The sequence below is a fragment of the Mobula birostris genome, chromosome 14 (assembly GCF_030028105.1).
Source record: "Mobula birostris isolate sMobBir1 chromosome 14, sMobBir1.hap1, whole genome shotgun sequence".
Lineage (NCBI taxonomy): Eukaryota > Metazoa > Chordata > Chondrichthyes > Myliobatiformes > Myliobatidae > Mobula > Mobula birostris.
The window spans coordinates 90,562,240-90,579,640 of NC_092383.1; the positions used below are offsets into that span (position 1 = coordinate 90,562,240).

The following is a 17,401-nucleotide window of genomic DNA, read 5'->3' on the forward strand; positions in this document are numbered from 1 at the left end:
TGAACTGAAACCACAACATATGGATTCGCTTTCAAGGACTCTACAACCCCTGTTGTTGATACTCATTCCTTATTTATTTATTTATTTATCTATCTATCTATTATTATTTTGCTCTTTATTTCTCTTGTCATTTTTGCACAGTTTACTGTCTTTTGCACTTTGGTTGTTTGTCCATATTTGTTGTGTGTGATTTTCCATTGATTCTAATGTGAATGCCCACACAAAAGTGAATCTCAAGGTGGCATATGGTAACATAGGCATGTACATTGATAATACATTGACTTTCGGCAGAACAGTGATTAACTAGGAACACAGTTGAAAGCTACTTATTAAAGACATTAGGTGACAACACCCAAGTCAATGAATCACACACAACACAGTGCTGTTTCCAACCACTTCTGAACCCTTCAGTACAATGACTACTTAACACGCACCACAACATTTATTTTCTATCACTGAACTGAGACGTAACCCAATCTGGCCAGCTTCACGGCGAGGACCAGGCACAACGTCCATGCTAGCAGAAGGCACGAAGGCCAATGGTTCAGAGTGGCTGGAGTTCGGGGTCCTGTCAGTGGCTAGTCTGGGAGCCGATACTGAAGATCAAAGCCCGAAGGTCGACTGAAAGCCTGAAGGTCACCACCCGATGGGTGAAGCCTGGAAACTGGGGACTTGGAAGACTGCCCTGAAGATGGAGGACTGTCCGTGTGTGAGGTTGGGAAGGAGGATGCTGCCTGGTCTGCTGAGTGTGTAATGAACGGATCTGAATGAACAGTATGCAGGACTAGCATACACGTGACAATAATAAACCAACTCCGATTCCAACATTTTGTGTTTGTGTTTCTGTAGGGTTTTGTTTTCATGGAAGTGTGAGCTTTGCAGCGAACAAAAGCAGAAAAACAAACGGCTGGAGGAACTTGGTGGGTCAGGCAGCATCTGTGGAGGCAGAGGGGAACGGTGATGTCAGAGCCCACAGCAGCGCGGAATTTCAATTCGACTCGGAACCGACGTTCGAGCTCTGGTGTTCCAGCCGGCGCGGAACCCGGTGTGACGCCGCTGCTGCGTCTTGGGTGCACGGGTTCGGTGGTCCGCCATCACACGAGGCGATGGCGCCGGGAAAGAAAGATGAGGCTGCGGACCGGGGATGGTTGGCGACGCTGAGGGCGGCGGCGGCTGTGATGGCCGACAGGAATGACTTCCGCAGGTGAGAGGGGAGGGGATGGGGGAAACCAGTCGGCAGGGACACCATCTTCCTCCGCCAGTAATCGGATCACCCTGGACTGCCTTTTCATCTATCTCCTTCCTCTACCCTCCCCCTATAATACCTATTCCTCTCCATCCGCACACCCTCTCATTCCCTTTTCCATCTCCATAACCCCACCCTTCCCTCCTCACCTACACCCCAATTCTTCCTATCGTCTCTTCCCCACCCTTCCTCGTTTCCCGTAACCCTTCCGAACTACCCCACCCCTTTATCGTCACCTTGTCCTCCCATCCACTCCCAATATCCTCCTCCCTCCTAAATCCCCTCGCACCCCTTTCATCTTCCCCCATCCACCTTCCTCTCCCATTCATTTCTCTGTCTTCCACATTCCCCTGTCTCCCCCCTCTTTCTCTCTTCCTCAGGCTCCACCTTTCCACCAAACCCTTCTACCCCGTCTCTGACCCCCTCCCCAAATCTCCACCGCATTTAGTCTACTATGAACCGTGAATGGTCTCGACCCAAAACGCTGACTGTTTTACTCTTTTCCATAGATGCTGCCTGGCCTGCTTAGTTCCTCCAGCATTTTGTGTGTGTTGCTCTGGATGCTTTATGCTTTTTCCTTCTGTAACATCCCTGTGCACTGATTTTTATCATCTGCGATCGGTGGACATTGAACAAATTTAGGTTGTTGCCCCTTCACAGTGAAATTAGATCTTAGAACAGTACAACCCTTCAACACAACAATATTGTGCCAACCTTCTAACTTACTGCAAGAATGTAAAGAAAGCTTTTAATGCATTGCCCGTTGTAAATCAAAGTATTGAGTACAAGATATGGGACGTTATGTTGAAGTTGTGTAAGATGTTGGTGAGGCCTAATGTGGAGTATTGTGTGCAGGTTTGGTCACCTACCAACAAGAAACTGGTTAGTGGTGTAGTGGCATCAGCGCTGGACTTCGGGGCGAGAGGTCCCGAGTTCGAATCCGGCTGGCTCTCCATCCGTGCCAGGGATGGGCTCCGCCAGGTTTCAGATGCCCAAGACACACCGTACGATGAGCATACCAAAAAAAAAGCTTGTCATAACGGTGCCTCGACAACTCCACCAAGAGTTAAGGGCGTGCGCGTGCGAACACAAACACACACACACACAGAGAAGCACACAAGAAAGATGTAAATAAGGTTGAAAGAGTACAGAGAAATTTTACAAGGATATTGCCGGTTCTGAGGAGCTGAGTTATTAAGAAAGATTCAATAGGATTCAGTTGATTCCTTGGAACGTAGAAGATTGAGAGGAGATTTGATAGAGGTGTACAAAATTATGAGAGGTATAAATGGGGTAAATGCAAGCAAGCTTTTTCCATTGAGTTTGGGTGATACTACAACTAGAAGTCATGGGTTAAGGGTGAAAGGGGAAACTTCTTCACTGGGTGGTGGGAGTGTGGAGCAGGCTGCCAGTGCAAGTGGTGGACGTAATTTAGATTTCAGAGAGAAGTTTGGATAGCTACACGGATGGGAGAGGTATGGATGTGAGGATGAAAGTATCAAGGCCTTGCATTGTAATGGGCATTGAGGGGCTAATGATTTGTTTTAAAATGTGAATTTGAAGTCTATAATCATTTATCTGTAACTAATGTACTCTGTGTGACTGAAATGTGCCTCGCAACCAAGATATAAAAATAACTCTCTGTACTTCCTTGTTCTGAGAATTTTTATATGTCTGCGGTTGGGACAGCTTGCCTGATATATGCATTTTTTGAGGACTAACACTTAGGTAGAATGTGTAGCTGCTCAAGGACATATTTTTGCTACCTCGCTGTTCAGTAGCGTTGCTGGAGTTCCACTAAATACTGAGAAACTGATTGCTAAGCTTTGCCTTGAAGTCGTCATGCAGGATGCAGTGGACTAATTATACATTGTTCAATAAAATGTTAGACATTGTTCTCTGAGAATGCTAGACAAAGGTTCAAATAAGGAATTATCTGGTCATACAATGTCCTGAGGCAAGTTACCTTTACTTCTGTAAAAATCCACCTAAGTGTCTGGAAATATAAGGATGGAGATAAAGGGAAAGTGAGAATAAGAAAAGTTAAGAATGACAATAGAATCAACTGAGCAGAAAGCTCAAGAAGGGACCGTACAGTTTGGCCAAGTGAAATAGGAATTGATATGGGAGGTGAGGGGAGTAATGAATTAAAAGTATTGTATATGAATGCACGGAGTATAAGAAATAAAGTGGATGAGCTCGAGGCACAGTTGGAAATTGGTAAGTATGATGTTGTGGGAATAACAGAGACATGGCTTCAAGTGGACAGGGCCTGGGAAATGAATATTCAAGGGTATACGTCCTATCGAAAGGACAGACAGGTGGGTAGAGGGGGTGGGGGTGGCTATGTTGGTGAGGAATGATATTCAGTCCCTTGCGAGGGGGGACATAGAATCAGGAGATGTAGAGTCAGTATGGATAGAACTGAGAAATTCTAAGGGTAGAAAGACCCTAATGGGAGTTATCTACAGGCCCCCAAACAGTAGTCTGGATGTAGGGTGTAAGTTGAATCAAGAGTTAAAATTGGCATGTCGCAAAGGTAATGCTACAGTTGTTATGGGGGGTTTCAACACGCAGGTAGACTGGAGGAATCAGGTTGGTACTGGACCCCAAGAAAGGGAGTTTGTGGAGTACCTCCGAGATGGATTCTTAGAACAGCTTGTACTGGAGCCTACCAGAGAGAACACAATTCTAGATTTAGTATTGTGCAATGAACCAGATTTGATCAGGGACCTCGAGGTAAAGGAGCCATTAGGAGGTAGTGACCATAATATGATAAGTTTTAATCTACAATTTGAGAGGGAGAAGGGAAACTCGGAAGTGTCAGTATTACAGTTGAACAAAGGGAACTATGGTGCTATGAGGGAGGAGCTGGCCAAAGTTCAATGGAACAATACCCTAGCAGGGATGACAGTGGAACAGCAATGGCAAGTGTTTCTGGGAATAATGCGGAAGGTGCAGGATCAGTTCGTTCCAAAGAGGAAGAAAGATCCTAAGGGGAGTAAGGGGAGGCCGTGGCTGACAAGGGAAGTAATGGACAGTATAAAAATAAAAGAGAAGAAGTATAACATAGCAAAGACGAGTGGGAAGCTGGAGGATTGGGAAACTTTTAAAGAGCAACAGAAGGTAACTAAAAAGCCAATACGTGGAGAAAAAATGAGGTACGAAGGTAAACTAGCCAAGAATATAAAGGAGGATAGTAAAAGCTTCTTTAGGTGTATGAAAAGGAAAAAAATAGTTAAGACCAAAATTGGGCCCTTGAAGACAGAAATGGGTGAATTTATTATGGGGAACAAGGAAATGGCAGACGAGTTGAACAGGTACTTTGGATCTGTCTTCACTAGGGAAGACACAAACAATCTCCCAGATATAATAGTGGCCAAAGGACCTCGGGTAATGGATGAACTGAAGGAAATTTATATTAGGCAGGAAATGGTGTTGGATAGACTGTTGGGTCTGAAGGCTGATAAGTCCCCGGGACCTGATGGTCTGCATCCCAGGGTACTTAAGGAGGTGGCTTTAGAAATCGTGGATGCATTGGTAATCATTTTCCAATGTTCTATAGATTCAGGATCAGTTCCTGTGGATTGGAGGGTGGCTAATGTTGTCCCTCTCTTCAAGAAGGGAGGAAGAGAGAAAACAGGGAATTATAGACTGGTTAGCCTGACATTGGTGGTGGGAAAGATGCTGGAGTCAATTATAAAAGATGAAATTACGACACATCTGGATAGCAGTAACAGGATCGGTCCGAGTCAGCATAGATTTACGAAGGGGAAATCGTGCTTGACTAATTCTTCTGGAATTTTTTGAGGATGTAACTATGAAAATGGACAAGGGAGAGCCAGTGGATGTAGTGTACCTGGACTTTCAGAAAGCCTTTGATAAAGTCCCACATAGGAGATTAGTGGGCAAAATTAGGGCACATGGTATTAGGTGCAGAGTACTGACATGGATTGAAAATTGGCTGGCAGACAGGAAACAAAGAGTAGTGATTAATGGGTCCCTTTCGGAATGGCAGGCGGTGACCAGTGGGGTACTGCAGAGTTCAGTGCTGGGACCGCAGCTGTTTACAATATATATTAATGATTTAGATGAGGGAATTAAAAGTAACATTAGCAAATTTGCTGATGAAACAAAGCTGGGTGTTAGTGTGGAATGTGAGGAGGATGTTATGAGAATGCAGGGTGACTCGGACAGGCTGGGTGAGTGGGCATATGCATGGCAGATGCAGTTTATTGTGGATAAATGTGAGGTTATCCACTTTGGTGGTAAGAACAGGAAGGCAGATTATTATCTAAATGGAGTCAAGTTAGGAAAAGGGAAAGTACAACGAGATCTAGGTGTTCTTGTACATCAGTCACTGAAAGCAAGCACGCACGTACAGCGGGCCGTGAAGAAAGCTAATGGCATGCTGGCCTTCATAACAAGGGCAATTGAGTATAAGAGCAAAGAGGTCCTTCTACAGCTGTACAGGGCCCTGGTGAGACCATACCTGGAGTACTGTGTGCAGTTTTGGTCTCCAAATTTGTGGAAGAACATTCTTGCTATTGAGGGAGTGCAGCATAGGTTCACAAGGTTAATTCCCGGGATGGTGGGACTGTCATATGTCGAAAGATTGGAACGACTGGGCTCTGGAATTTAGAAGGCTGAGAGGGGATCTTATTGAAACATATAAGATTATTAAGGGATTGGACACGCTGGAGGCAGGAAGCATGTTCCCGCTGATGGGTGAGTCCAGAACCAGAGGCCACAGTTTAAGAATAAGGGGTAGGCCATTTAGAACGGAGTTGAGGAAAAACTTTTTCACCCAGAGAGTGGTGGATATATGGAATGCTCTGCCCCAGAAGCCTGTGGAGGCCAAGTCTCTGGATGCTTTCAAAAAAGAGATGGATAGAGCTCTTAAAGATAGTGGAATTAAAGGTTATGGGGATAAGGCAGGAACTGGATACTGATAGTGGATGATCAGCCATGATCACAGTGAATGGCGGTGCTGGCTCGAAGGGCCGAATGGCCTACTCCTGCACCTATTGTCTATTGTGTCTGTTGTACCATTCATGTATAAATATGACTGAGTTTTCTTGTTTGACAGAGTTCCAAGACCCCGCTTTAGGAGCTTGGGCTCTCCATGGTATCATGCATCAATAGAGATTTTCCGAAGCAGCTCCCTTCGGGTCCGAGTACTCTTTTCCATGATAGGATGTCTATGAACTGGGTGTAGGTCGATGGGACTAAGCAGTTTAATAGTTCAGCAAGGACTAGATGAGCTGAAGGGCCTGTTTCTGTGCTCTACATTTCTAGGACTCAGTCAATCTAACTCTTCCCTCCTGCCCTGCCCTCCATTTATCCATCAGCTGAACAATTCCAGCTTATTCATTTCTTCTTTCCTAACAGGAACCTAATTGTAAACATTGGGCTGTTTGCTGTGGGAGTTTATATCGCCCGAAACCTTTCAGACATCGATCTAATGGCTCCTCAGCCCATTCAGTAGACGAGATCTCGGTAAGTTCTCCAGCACTGCAATCTCTTTCTACCCTCTCTGCAGCGTTAGCGATGGGCTGAGTAATGGTGAGGAGAGGATCAGGCTGATAGCAGGTTCAGTGCTTTTACTTTCCTGACGGGTCAAAGTGCTGGTTCCTGCGAGGGTTCTACGATTAAATCACAGAACAGCTACCTACAGGAACGATATCAAAACATTTTAAAAGAGTCTTGAGAAAATTTGCAAGGAAGTTGCTGGGACTTTAGGACCTGAGATATAGGAAAAGGTTGAACAGATTAGGACTTTACTCCCTGGAGGGTAAGAGAATGAGAGGAGATATACAAAGTTATGAAGGATATAGATAGGGTAAATTGAAGCAGGCTGAGATTAGAGCCAAAGGTCATGGGATAAGGTTGAAATGTTTAAGGGGAACGTGAGCAGGAACTTCTCAGAGCGTGGAATGAGCTACCAGCAGAAGTGGTGGTTGTGGATTTGATTTCAACATCTAAGGGATAGGAACATGATTGGGAGGGGTATGGCGGGCTATGGTCCAGTGCAAGTGGATGGGACTAGATGGAATAATAGGTCGGCTTTCTCCTGTGCTGTAGTGCTCTGTGTACAGCACAGTTCAGGCCCATATTGTTGTGCTGACTTTTTAATGTACTCAAAGGTCAATCGAACCCTTCCCTCCCACATAGCCTGCCAGTTTTCTTATATCCATACGCCTATGTCCCCAATGTATCTCCCTCTACCACCACCACTGACAGGGCAGTCCAGGCACCCACCTCTCTCTGTGTAAAAAAAACACACAACACAACCCTACCTCTGACATCCCCTCTATACTCTCCTCCGGTCACTTTATACCTTCTCTCGTATTAGCCATTTCTGCCCTGGGAAAAGGTCTCTGGCCGACCGCTCTGTGAGTGCCTTGTATCATCCTCTGCAGCTCTATCAAGTCACCTTTCACCCTCTTTTGCTCCAAATTGAAAAGCTGTAACCCATTCAACCTACCCTCATAAGATATGCCCTCTAATCCAAGCAGCATCCTGGTGAAATCCTGATTCCTCTCTGAGGCAACTGGAACTGAACAGGATACTGCAAGTGTGATCTAATCAGAGTTTGATAGAGGCTCTTGAACCCAGTTCCCCAACTAATGAAGGCCAACACACGACGTGCCTTCTGAACGACCATCAACGTGTGTGGCAACCTTGAGGGATTAATGGACGTGGGCCCCAAGATCCCTCTGTTCCTCCACATGAAGAAATCTGCCATTAACCGTGCATTCTGCCTTCACGTGATGGGATCTTCTCATTTCTTTCCTCACTTGCTCTCCACTGACCAATAATGGATGCCTAATATTTAATGGTGATAATTATCCGATATACACGTTGCTTCAACTGTTGATTAAAAATTCAGAACAATGTTTTATCTGTTGTCACGCAAAGTTAAACATTGGCATTCCTCCTGATCCAAAGGCAATGTTCACATTATAGTGTTCTTACCTTCACCTTCATAAATAGGATGTAGATTAAAGATGAGCTTTATGCGTTACAAGTGTAGCTAGGGTACCAAAGACTTTTGCACAGTACTGTATTTGTCACCGTGGAGTAGAGTTTGTAAATCTGGCAGGAGCAAAGGATTACACACAGAATGCTGGAGGAACTCAGCAGGCCAGGCAGCATCTATGGGGGAAATAAAGCAGAGTCGGCGTTTTGGGCCGAGACCCTTCGACAGGCCTGGAGAAAAGAGCTGAGGACTGGATTTAAAATGGGGGGAGGGGAGGGAGAAACACAAGGTGATAGGTGAAACCTGGAGGGGGAGCAGAGGAGCGAAGGGTGTTGGGAATGGCGAGGCTGGAGCACTGCGAGAAGGTGTGGGACAGGTGGCAGAGGAGGAGTGCCACGGGCGGGGGGTGGCACAGGCGCAGACTCACCCAGCCCCGAGACACCAGGCAAGGTCATTTGATTCCAAACAATCGGTTTATAGATCAGTACAGAATGTCTCTGGTGCTTCCTGCTCTCCCCCCGACTCCCTTCCACCTTTTCCAAGCATAATTTCCCTTCTCACTCTCAGTCCACAGTAAAGATCCATATCAGAATTAGATTTATCATCACTCCTATAAGTCATGAAATTTATTTTTTGTTTGTGACAGCAGTGCAACACATAAGGTTACTACAGTATGTGCAAAAGTCTTCGACAGCCTAGCTATATATTTGTACCTAAGACTTTTGCAGAGTACGGTACTTGATAACATGCAGTGAGATGTTGCACCAGTTCAGACTGACGATGTGCTGGGGGCGGCCCTCAGCTGCTGACATAATCTAAACCTAACTCGTACGCCTTTGGGACGTGAGGAGTCCGGAGCTGAGTGAAGCACGCGCAGTCACAGGGAGGACGCACTAACTCCTTACAAACAGTGGCAGGAACTGAGCCCCAGTCGCAGGCGCTGTCATAATGTTACGCTAACCATGCTACACCAAAAAAATGTACTTTACCAACATTTGTCCACTTTGCCTTTGTGGTGATCTGAAACATGGTGAAAATGAACTCAAGCTCAGATTGAAATTTTCACTGCTATATATTACAATGGTGGTCCTTCCACACCTTCTCGCTCTCCTTACTTTTGTTTGATTTTGGCTTGCATTGGCGATATTTGCAGCTGCCCACAGCACATCCTCGCACTGCATCGCTCATGACGCAAGGCACATATTTCCCTGTATGTTTCGGTGTACATGTGATAAGTGAAGCTAATCTTTAAAACAACTTTTGCATCTGTTTCTGTCCTGTTGCAAGTAGATGTTCTTATCCATCCACCCTGTATCCAGCTGTACATAATGATGTCTGTGCTTCGCTTCCAGACTAGGGGGCTTGGCAAAAGCTGCAAGACCACTATCGCCAAGGGCCTGCTGCAATGATCGAGACTACGAGCAGAATTACTGCAGCAGCAGTTCTAGGGCCTTTGCGTAATGAACGGACAGACACTGCTGTTCCAAGTGAATGGATGGGATAATCAGCAATTGCTCCTTTTCCCCATCGACAATACTTTAAGTTATCACAGCACTGACTACATCCTCAATGTTATTAACTCCTTAAATTCATAGGGAAACTATTCAAATAAATCAACTGAGGCTAACTCTTGTGTGTAACTTGTGCTTGATACTAAATATTGATGCTCATGGGTCATGATATATGTATCTGGGATTTGTTAGTTCTTATGTAAGTATAATTATACTCCAGATCAACAGAAAGAGTTGCTTACACTATTAAAAAGTGACCTCTGATGCATTATGGGAGCTTTGGGTGCTGACTGCAGAGGCTCATGGGAGTTGTAGTCTGTTTTTACTTTATTTCAATATTGAGTCATAGAGTGATAGAGCATTTCAGCCCCACTGGGGCTAAGCTAGTCCAATTTGATCGTACTTGGATCTTATCCCTCTAAACCAGGGTTTCCCAATCTTTTTTTTATGTCATGGACCAATACCATTAAGCTTGGGGATCTGTGAATCCCAGCTTGGGAGCCCCTACTCTAAACCTTTCCTATTTATTCAAGACATTTTAAGTTTGTTTAATGTCATTTCCTGTACCCGTGTCAAGGAGAATAAAATATTTGTAACTCCAGATCCATTCAACACAGAACATACAAATAACGTAATAACAAAAACCCAGTAAATATAAATACATAAGAGAAATTGTATACATTGTCTATGAAGTGACACTACGTATAGCAGTGTTGGTACATAAGGTGACTGACAGGTGGTTGGGGGTGTGGAGAGATGGGTTAGTGCGTGGAGGTGTTGATCAGCCTTACTGCTTGGGGAAAGTAACTTCTTTTGAGTCTGGTGGTCCTGGCATGGATGCTATGTAAATTCCTTCCCAATGGAGTAGAACAAACAGGCCATGGCCAGAGTTGGTAGGATCCTTCATGATGTTACTGGCAACACACATAAAAATTGCTGGTGAATGCAGCAGGCCAGGCAGATATAGGAAGAGGTACTATGTAGGCCTGATGAAGGGTCTCGGCCTGAAACGTCAACTGTACCTCTTCCTATAGCTGCGTTCACCAGCAACTTTTATGTGTGTTGCTTGAAATTCCAGCATCTGCAGATTTCCGCATGTTGATGTTACTGGCCCTTTTTTGACAACTTTCTGTACCTGCATGTAGTTATGCAATGTAAATGTATGTATTTTAAATGCTGTTATTGTAGCTTCTTCAACCACTTCCACAGGCAGCTCATTGTCTGGGTGAAAAGTTGCCCTTCAAGTCCAGTTTAGACCTTTCCCCTCTCACCCTAAACCAATCCATGCCTGGTAGTTCTTAATTTTCCTTTCCCTGGGGAAAAAGACTGAGCACTCACCCTACTCGTGCCCCTCATTGATTTAAAGATTAACTTTATTCGTCACGCGTACATCGAAACAATATGTTGAGAAAATGTTGTTTGCATCAATGACTAACATTCCGAGGATTTGCAGGGGTGCAGCCCACAAGTGTGGTCACGCTTCCGAGTGCCAACATAGCATGCCCACAACTCGCTGACCCTAACCCGTGCATCTTTGGACTGGGGGAAGAAACCCACAGGGAGAATGTACAAACTCCTTACAGACAGGAGTCTATTGGACAGTTATTACAGACAGTGATTCCAGAGATGAAGCGGTTAACCTATGAGGAGAATTTGAGTCGCCTGGAACTATACTCTCTGGAATTCAGAAGAATGAGAGGGGATCTTATAGAAACATACAAAATTTTGAAAGGGATAGCTAAGATAGAAGTAGGAAAGTTGCTTCCATTAGTGGGTGAGTCTAGAACTAGGGGACGTTGCTTCAAGATTCAGGGGAGAAGATTTAGGACAGAGATGAGAAACTGTTTTTCCCAGAGAGTGGTGAATCTGTGAAATTCTCTGCCCAGGGAAGCAGTTGAGACTTCTTCACTAAATATATTTAAGATACAGTTAGATAGATTTTTAGATAGTAGGGAAATTAAGGGTTATGGGCAGGTAGATGGAGCTGAGTTTATGGACAGATCAGCTGTGATCTTATTGAATGGCGGGGCTGGATGGCCTACTCCTGCTGCTATTTCTTATGTTCTTGTGAAAGGAGCTTTTACATTCTCCCTGTGGCGGGAGTCGAACCCCAATCTTACAGCATTAATCCAACCGCTACACCACAGTGCTGCCTCCACGTTCCTGTCTATTGCACAATTATTTTGGACTGAGGACCAAGAGTTAATCATCCTACTGATGATGTGCTGCTGCAAAACTAATGCTGCTCAGTATGAGAGGAACCGCGAGCGCAGAAACTGAAATCTCGGCTTAGAAACCAACGGTGCAAAGCCACCACCGGCAGCAGGAATTGGACGCTGATCATGATGGATCAGCCATGATGAAATGGACCAAACTCAATGGGCCAAATGGCCTAATTTACTCCAATATCTTATAGTCTAAAGCTTTACGCTAACTGGTACACTATGTGCTGCTATATTTTAGATGTGGGGGCCAACGCTGGCAGTAGAGGGTGAGGGGCGGGGGGGGGTGGGGGAGGCCACAGGTAATGTATTCTGCAATCTCGCATTTATTTTCTCACTCATCTGAGGAGCTTGCAAGTCATCCTGACTGCACCGCATAACCCTTCCACCTCGTGCTTTCCCAGTCAAGTCTATTCATGGGAAGTGGCTTCACTGGCGATTCCAGCGTCTTTAATTGCCCCTGCACTGGGGGGAAGTAAAGAGTTAACCGCATCTGTGGGACTGAGGTTGCATAAAGGGCGGAGAAGGTGAGGACAATGGACCAGATGGGTTTTCACTGCAATCTTTGTGGATGAGGCTCCCGAGATTAGTGTAAATTCCATGTTTATTTAATTACAGTAAATTCCCACTGATCCACCATCTGTTCGGCGATCCCATAAGCTTGATAGCTCAAGGTTGTGTGCTTAGCCCACCGCTCTACTCTCTCTACACTCATGACTGATCTAGGCACAGCTCAAACACCATCTTTAAATTCACAGATGATGTCACTGTTAGCAGAAGCTCAGATGCAGTGAGGGAGATAGGCATAGAAGCATAGAAAACCTACAGCACAATACAGACCCTTCGGCCTACAAAGTTGTGTTGAACATGTGCTTACCTGAGAAATGACCTAGGGTTACCAATAGCCTTCTATTTTTCTCAGCTCCGTATACCTGTCCAGGAGTCTCTTAAAAGACCCTCCACCACCATCACCAGCAGCCCATTCCACGCACTCACCACTCTCTGTGTAAAAAAACTTACCCCTGATATCTCCTCTGTACCTACTTCCAACCACCTTAAAACTGTGCCCTCTCGTGCTAGCCATTTCAGCCCTGGGAAAAAGCCCCTGACTATCCACATGATCAATGCCTCTCATTATCTTATACACCTCTACCAGGTCACCTCTCATCCTCCGTCACTCCAAGGAGAAAAGGCAGAGTTCACTCAACCTATTCTCATAAGGTATGCTCCTCAATCCAGGCAACATCCTTGTAAATCTCCTCTGCACCCTTTCTATGGTTTCCATGTCCTTCCTATAGTGAGGTGACCAAAACTGAGCACAGTACTCCAAGTGGGGTCTGACCAGGGTCCTATATAGCTGTAACATTACCTCTTGGCTCCTAAATTCAATTCCACGATTGATGAAGGCCAATACACCATATGCTTTCTTAACCACAGAGACAACCTGTGTAGCAGCTTTGAGTGTCCTATGGACTCGGAACCCAAGATCCCTCTGATCTTCCACGCTGCCAAGAGTCTTACCATTAATACTATATTCTGCCATCATATTTGACCTACCAAAATGAACCACCTCACACTTACCTGGGTTGAACTCCATCTGTCACTTCTCAGCCCAGTTTTGCATCCCACCAATGTCCCGCTGTAACCCCTGACAGCCCTCCACACTATCCACAACACCCCAACCTTTGTGTCATCAGCAAATTTACTAACCCGTCCCTCCACTTCCTCATCCAGGTCATTTATAAAAATCATGAAGAGAAGGGGTCCCAGAACAGATCCCTGGGGCACACCACTGGTGACTGACCTCCATGCAGAATATGACCCGTCTACAACCACTCTTTGCCTTCTGTGGGCAAGCCAGTTCTGGATCCACAAAACAATTTCCCCTTGGATCCCATGCCTCCTTACTTTCTCAATAAGCCTAGCATAGGGTACCTTGTCAAATGCCTTTCTAAAATCCATATACACTACACACTACGGCTGTACCTTCATCAATGTCTTTAGTCACATCCTCAAAAAATTCAATCAGGTTCGTAAAGCATAACTTGCCTTTGACAAAGCCATGCTGACTATTCCTAATCATATTATGCCTCTTCCAAATGTTCATAAATCCTGCCTCTCAAGATCTTCTCCATCAACTTACCAACCACTGAAGTAAGACTCACTGGTCTATAATTTCCTGGGCTATCTCTACTCCCTTTCTTGAATAAGGGAACAACATCCACAACCCTCCAATCCTCCGGAACCTCTCCCGTCCCCATTGATGATTCAAAGATCATCGCCAGAATCTCAGCAATCTCCTCCCTCACCTCCCACAGTACCCTGGTGTACATTTCGTCTCGTCCTGGTGACTGATATATCTTGATGCTTGAAGCTTTCCAAAAGCTCCTGCACATCCTTTCTCTTAATATTGTGATGGGATCCTTAAGTACCCTTATGAACTGTGCTTTTGAAAAGAGAGAGAGTTATTTACCACCGATAGCTTGTTTGTCAAAGAGAAAGAGAGAGACGAAGACTAACAGTTGGACTGTCACTTTAAGGCACTGGAAATAACTTTGGATTTCTACTGAGTTGGAGAGAGACAGCTCCAAGCAGCTTGTAAGTTGCTATGGTGACCAAAGGCAGTGTTATTTAATGGACACTCGATGTTATGATTTTTGGCAGGTTGTTAACACTTTCTTCGAAGACTTTTTGCCTGTTTGCATTTCTTCAGAGAGAGAGGAAGGAGGAGTTATTTGAGAGACAGTTGATGCTCAGCACGGGAAGATAAAATAGGAGGTCAGATGATACAGACCTCAGACACATGTTTGGACACTGAATGAGCATTATTGAGCCCGCAGAAAATGTGGGTTTTGGAGGATCGATCAGGCGGATCGATCCATCGCTCTTGCAGTGGAAAGAAGGAAAAAGGGTTGACTGGTGGGGGAGTTGTCCATGTGTCCACCCTCGCCGGGGTGATAGCTCCACCACAGAAAACCGGTCCCCTTTGTTAAAGTCACAGTCGGTGACTTGTAAAGGATCTCAGAGGACGACGAGAAGATCGAAGACATCAGCTCACCTGAAGACTCAAATCTCTCCCTCTCTCTCTCCATCACTACTCAACTCAATACCACGAACTGAGCTGAACTTTACTCATTATTGTAAGGCTGTATCTTTTTACCCCTAGACTTAAAGAAGCTTGGTTTTTCATACATATATATTCCACACTTACTTTTATATAATCATTGCTAATCTGTTGGATTTACCTACATTTATATTACTATATTGCGTAGTTACTAATAAATACCATTAATTAATAGCAATACTGGACTCCAAAGTGTTTTCCATTTCTGCGGGTTCTTTATTCCCGTCACGAGGAACGTGACAATATCTATATGGTCAAGCTTTTCAGTCCACTGTAGGTCATCCCTACAATCGCCAAGATCCTTTTCCGTAGTGAATACTGAAGCAAAGTATGCATTAAGTACCTCTGCTATCTCCTCCAGTTCCATACACACTTTTCTTCTGTCACACTTGATTGGTCCTATTCTCTCATGTCTTATCCTCTTGCTCTTCGTATGCCGATAGATGAGCTGGTTGTGTGGTGGCATGCACTCAATGCCAGTAAGACCAAGGAACTGATCGTGGACTTCAGGAAGGGCAAGTCAAGGGGACATACAGCAGTCAGCGGTGGAAAGCTTGAGCAGGGCGTTAACATCTCTGAAGATCTATTCTTGTTCCAACATATTGATGCAATGACAAAGAAGGCACGCGAGTGGTTATCCTTCACTAGGAGTTTGAGGAGATTTGGTAAGTCACCAAAGACACTGGCAAATTTCTACAGATGTACTATAGAGAGCATTGCCAGCTGGAATGGAGGCACATGATCGGAAAGAAAGCGGCAGAGGATTGCAAATTCAGCCAGCTCCCTCGTGGGCACAACTTTGCCCACCGACAAGGGCATTTTCAAAGAACAATCCCTCAAGAAGGTGGCATCCATTGTTAAGGACCTCACCCACCCTAATGCTGTCTTCTCGTTGCTACCATCAGGGAGGAGGTACGGGAGCCCTAAAGGCACTTGCTGGACATTTTAGGAACAGCTTATTCCCCTCCACCATCAGATTTTTGAATGGTACATGAACGCTATTTTGCTCTTTTTTTGCACTACTTATATATTTTCTATATTTATATATACTTATTGTAACTTTTTATGCATTGCACTGTACTGCTGCCACAAAACAGCAAATTTCACAACACACATCAGAGATAAGAAACCCGATTCTGATTCCTGACCAAATTACATCCATGTGACCAATTAACCCACGAACCAGTGGGTCTTTGGAAAGTGGGAAGAAATTGGAATGCCTGGGAGAACTCCACAGGGAGAAGATAATGACAAAGAACAGTGGCATTCTTGAACTATTACAGTAAATAGGAAAATTCCTTTCCAGTTTGAGGGATTGGGAGAGGTGGCTGGATATCCAGGTCATTCCTTCTGTGGTATAGCATGGGCCAGATGATGGGTCAGAAGCTTCTCTCCAGCACCACTGGTCACAACAGGCGATGACACCCGTCAGAAGCAGTTCCGGCTCCCCTGCTCTATATTTTCTAGGGTAGGAATCAGAGACGGACAATAACCTAACGAGGATCAACAATCTGCTGGAGCAGGGGTTCCCAACCTTCTCTGTACCATTAATCGCGGGGTCCGCAGACACCAGATTTATTACCCCCTGTGCTGGAGGAGTTCAGCAGTTTGAGCAGCATCTGTGGAAGGGAAGGAATTGTCAACGATTCAGGTTGAGATCCCACAGCAGGATCAAGGCTTGACCCAAAACGTGGACAAATCCTCTCCCCTCCACAGATGCTGACTGACCCGCTAAGCGGAGAATATATCAGTATTGACTGAATGGCGAAGGAGACTCGATGGGCCAAAATGGCCTAATTCTACTCCTATGTCTCATGGTCATATATCAGGCCTGCAACTTCCAGATGCCCTGATCAATGGGCCTTGACTTTCAGGCCTCGCCAACTTCGGTCCTCAGCTTTCAGGCTTTGGGTTATCGACCCCAGGACTCGCCCATCAAGGTTTGGCCTTGAACTCAAGACTTGCACGGGCTTTTGATGCCAGGACTCACTGACCTGGAAGTTGTTATCCCTGGCCCAGACTCACAGGCAATGGGCCTGAGACTTCCAGACACTCCGGCATCGGGCCTTAACTTCTGGGCTCACTGACTTCTGTTTGTGGACTTTCAGGAGTCAGCAATGCAGTTGGAATGACTGGAATAAGGACTTTCAGGAAATTAGGGAATTTAACGTGCATGGACATCAGAATTAGCTTGGATTTTTAATAGTTCTTCTTGCATAAAGGTGCACGACCCAGTTCTTAAAAGAACATATTCATCCAATTTTATAGTGCAGATGTTAGGGATCAGAACAGCAGAGGAAAACTCCGAGGGACAGT

At 45.2% G+C, this 17,401-nt stretch overlaps 1 protein-coding gene across 1 annotated transcript; it reads left to right on the plus strand.

Moving 5' to 3' along the window:
* The first annotated feature begins 1,048 nt into the window (after window positions 1–1,048).
* On the plus strand, window positions 1,049–9,855 carry tomm6 (translocase of outer mitochondrial membrane 6 homolog (yeast)). Its single transcript, XM_072278898.1, has 3 exons — window positions 1,049–1,204; window positions 6,638–6,745; window positions 9,581–9,855. The coding sequence occupies exons 1-2, from the start codon at window positions 1,107–1,109 to the stop codon at window positions 6,732–6,734; spliced, it is 195 nt and encodes a 64-aa protein (XP_072134999.1). The 5' UTR covers window positions 1,049–1,106; the 3' UTR covers window positions 6,735–6,745; window positions 9,581–9,855.
* The last annotated feature ends 7,546 nt before the right edge of the window (window positions 9,856–17,401 follow it).

Bases quoted from the DNA above. Each gene is read 5' to 3' on its own strand.
- tomm6 (XM_072278898.1), top strand. From the start codon at position 1,107: ATGGCGCCGGGAAAGAAAGATGAGGCTGCGGACCGGGGATGGTTGGCG. The intron at 1,205-6,637 runs GTGAGAGGGGAG...CTTTCCTAACAG, and splicing joins GACAGGAATGACTTCCGCAG to GAACCTAATTGTAAACATTG.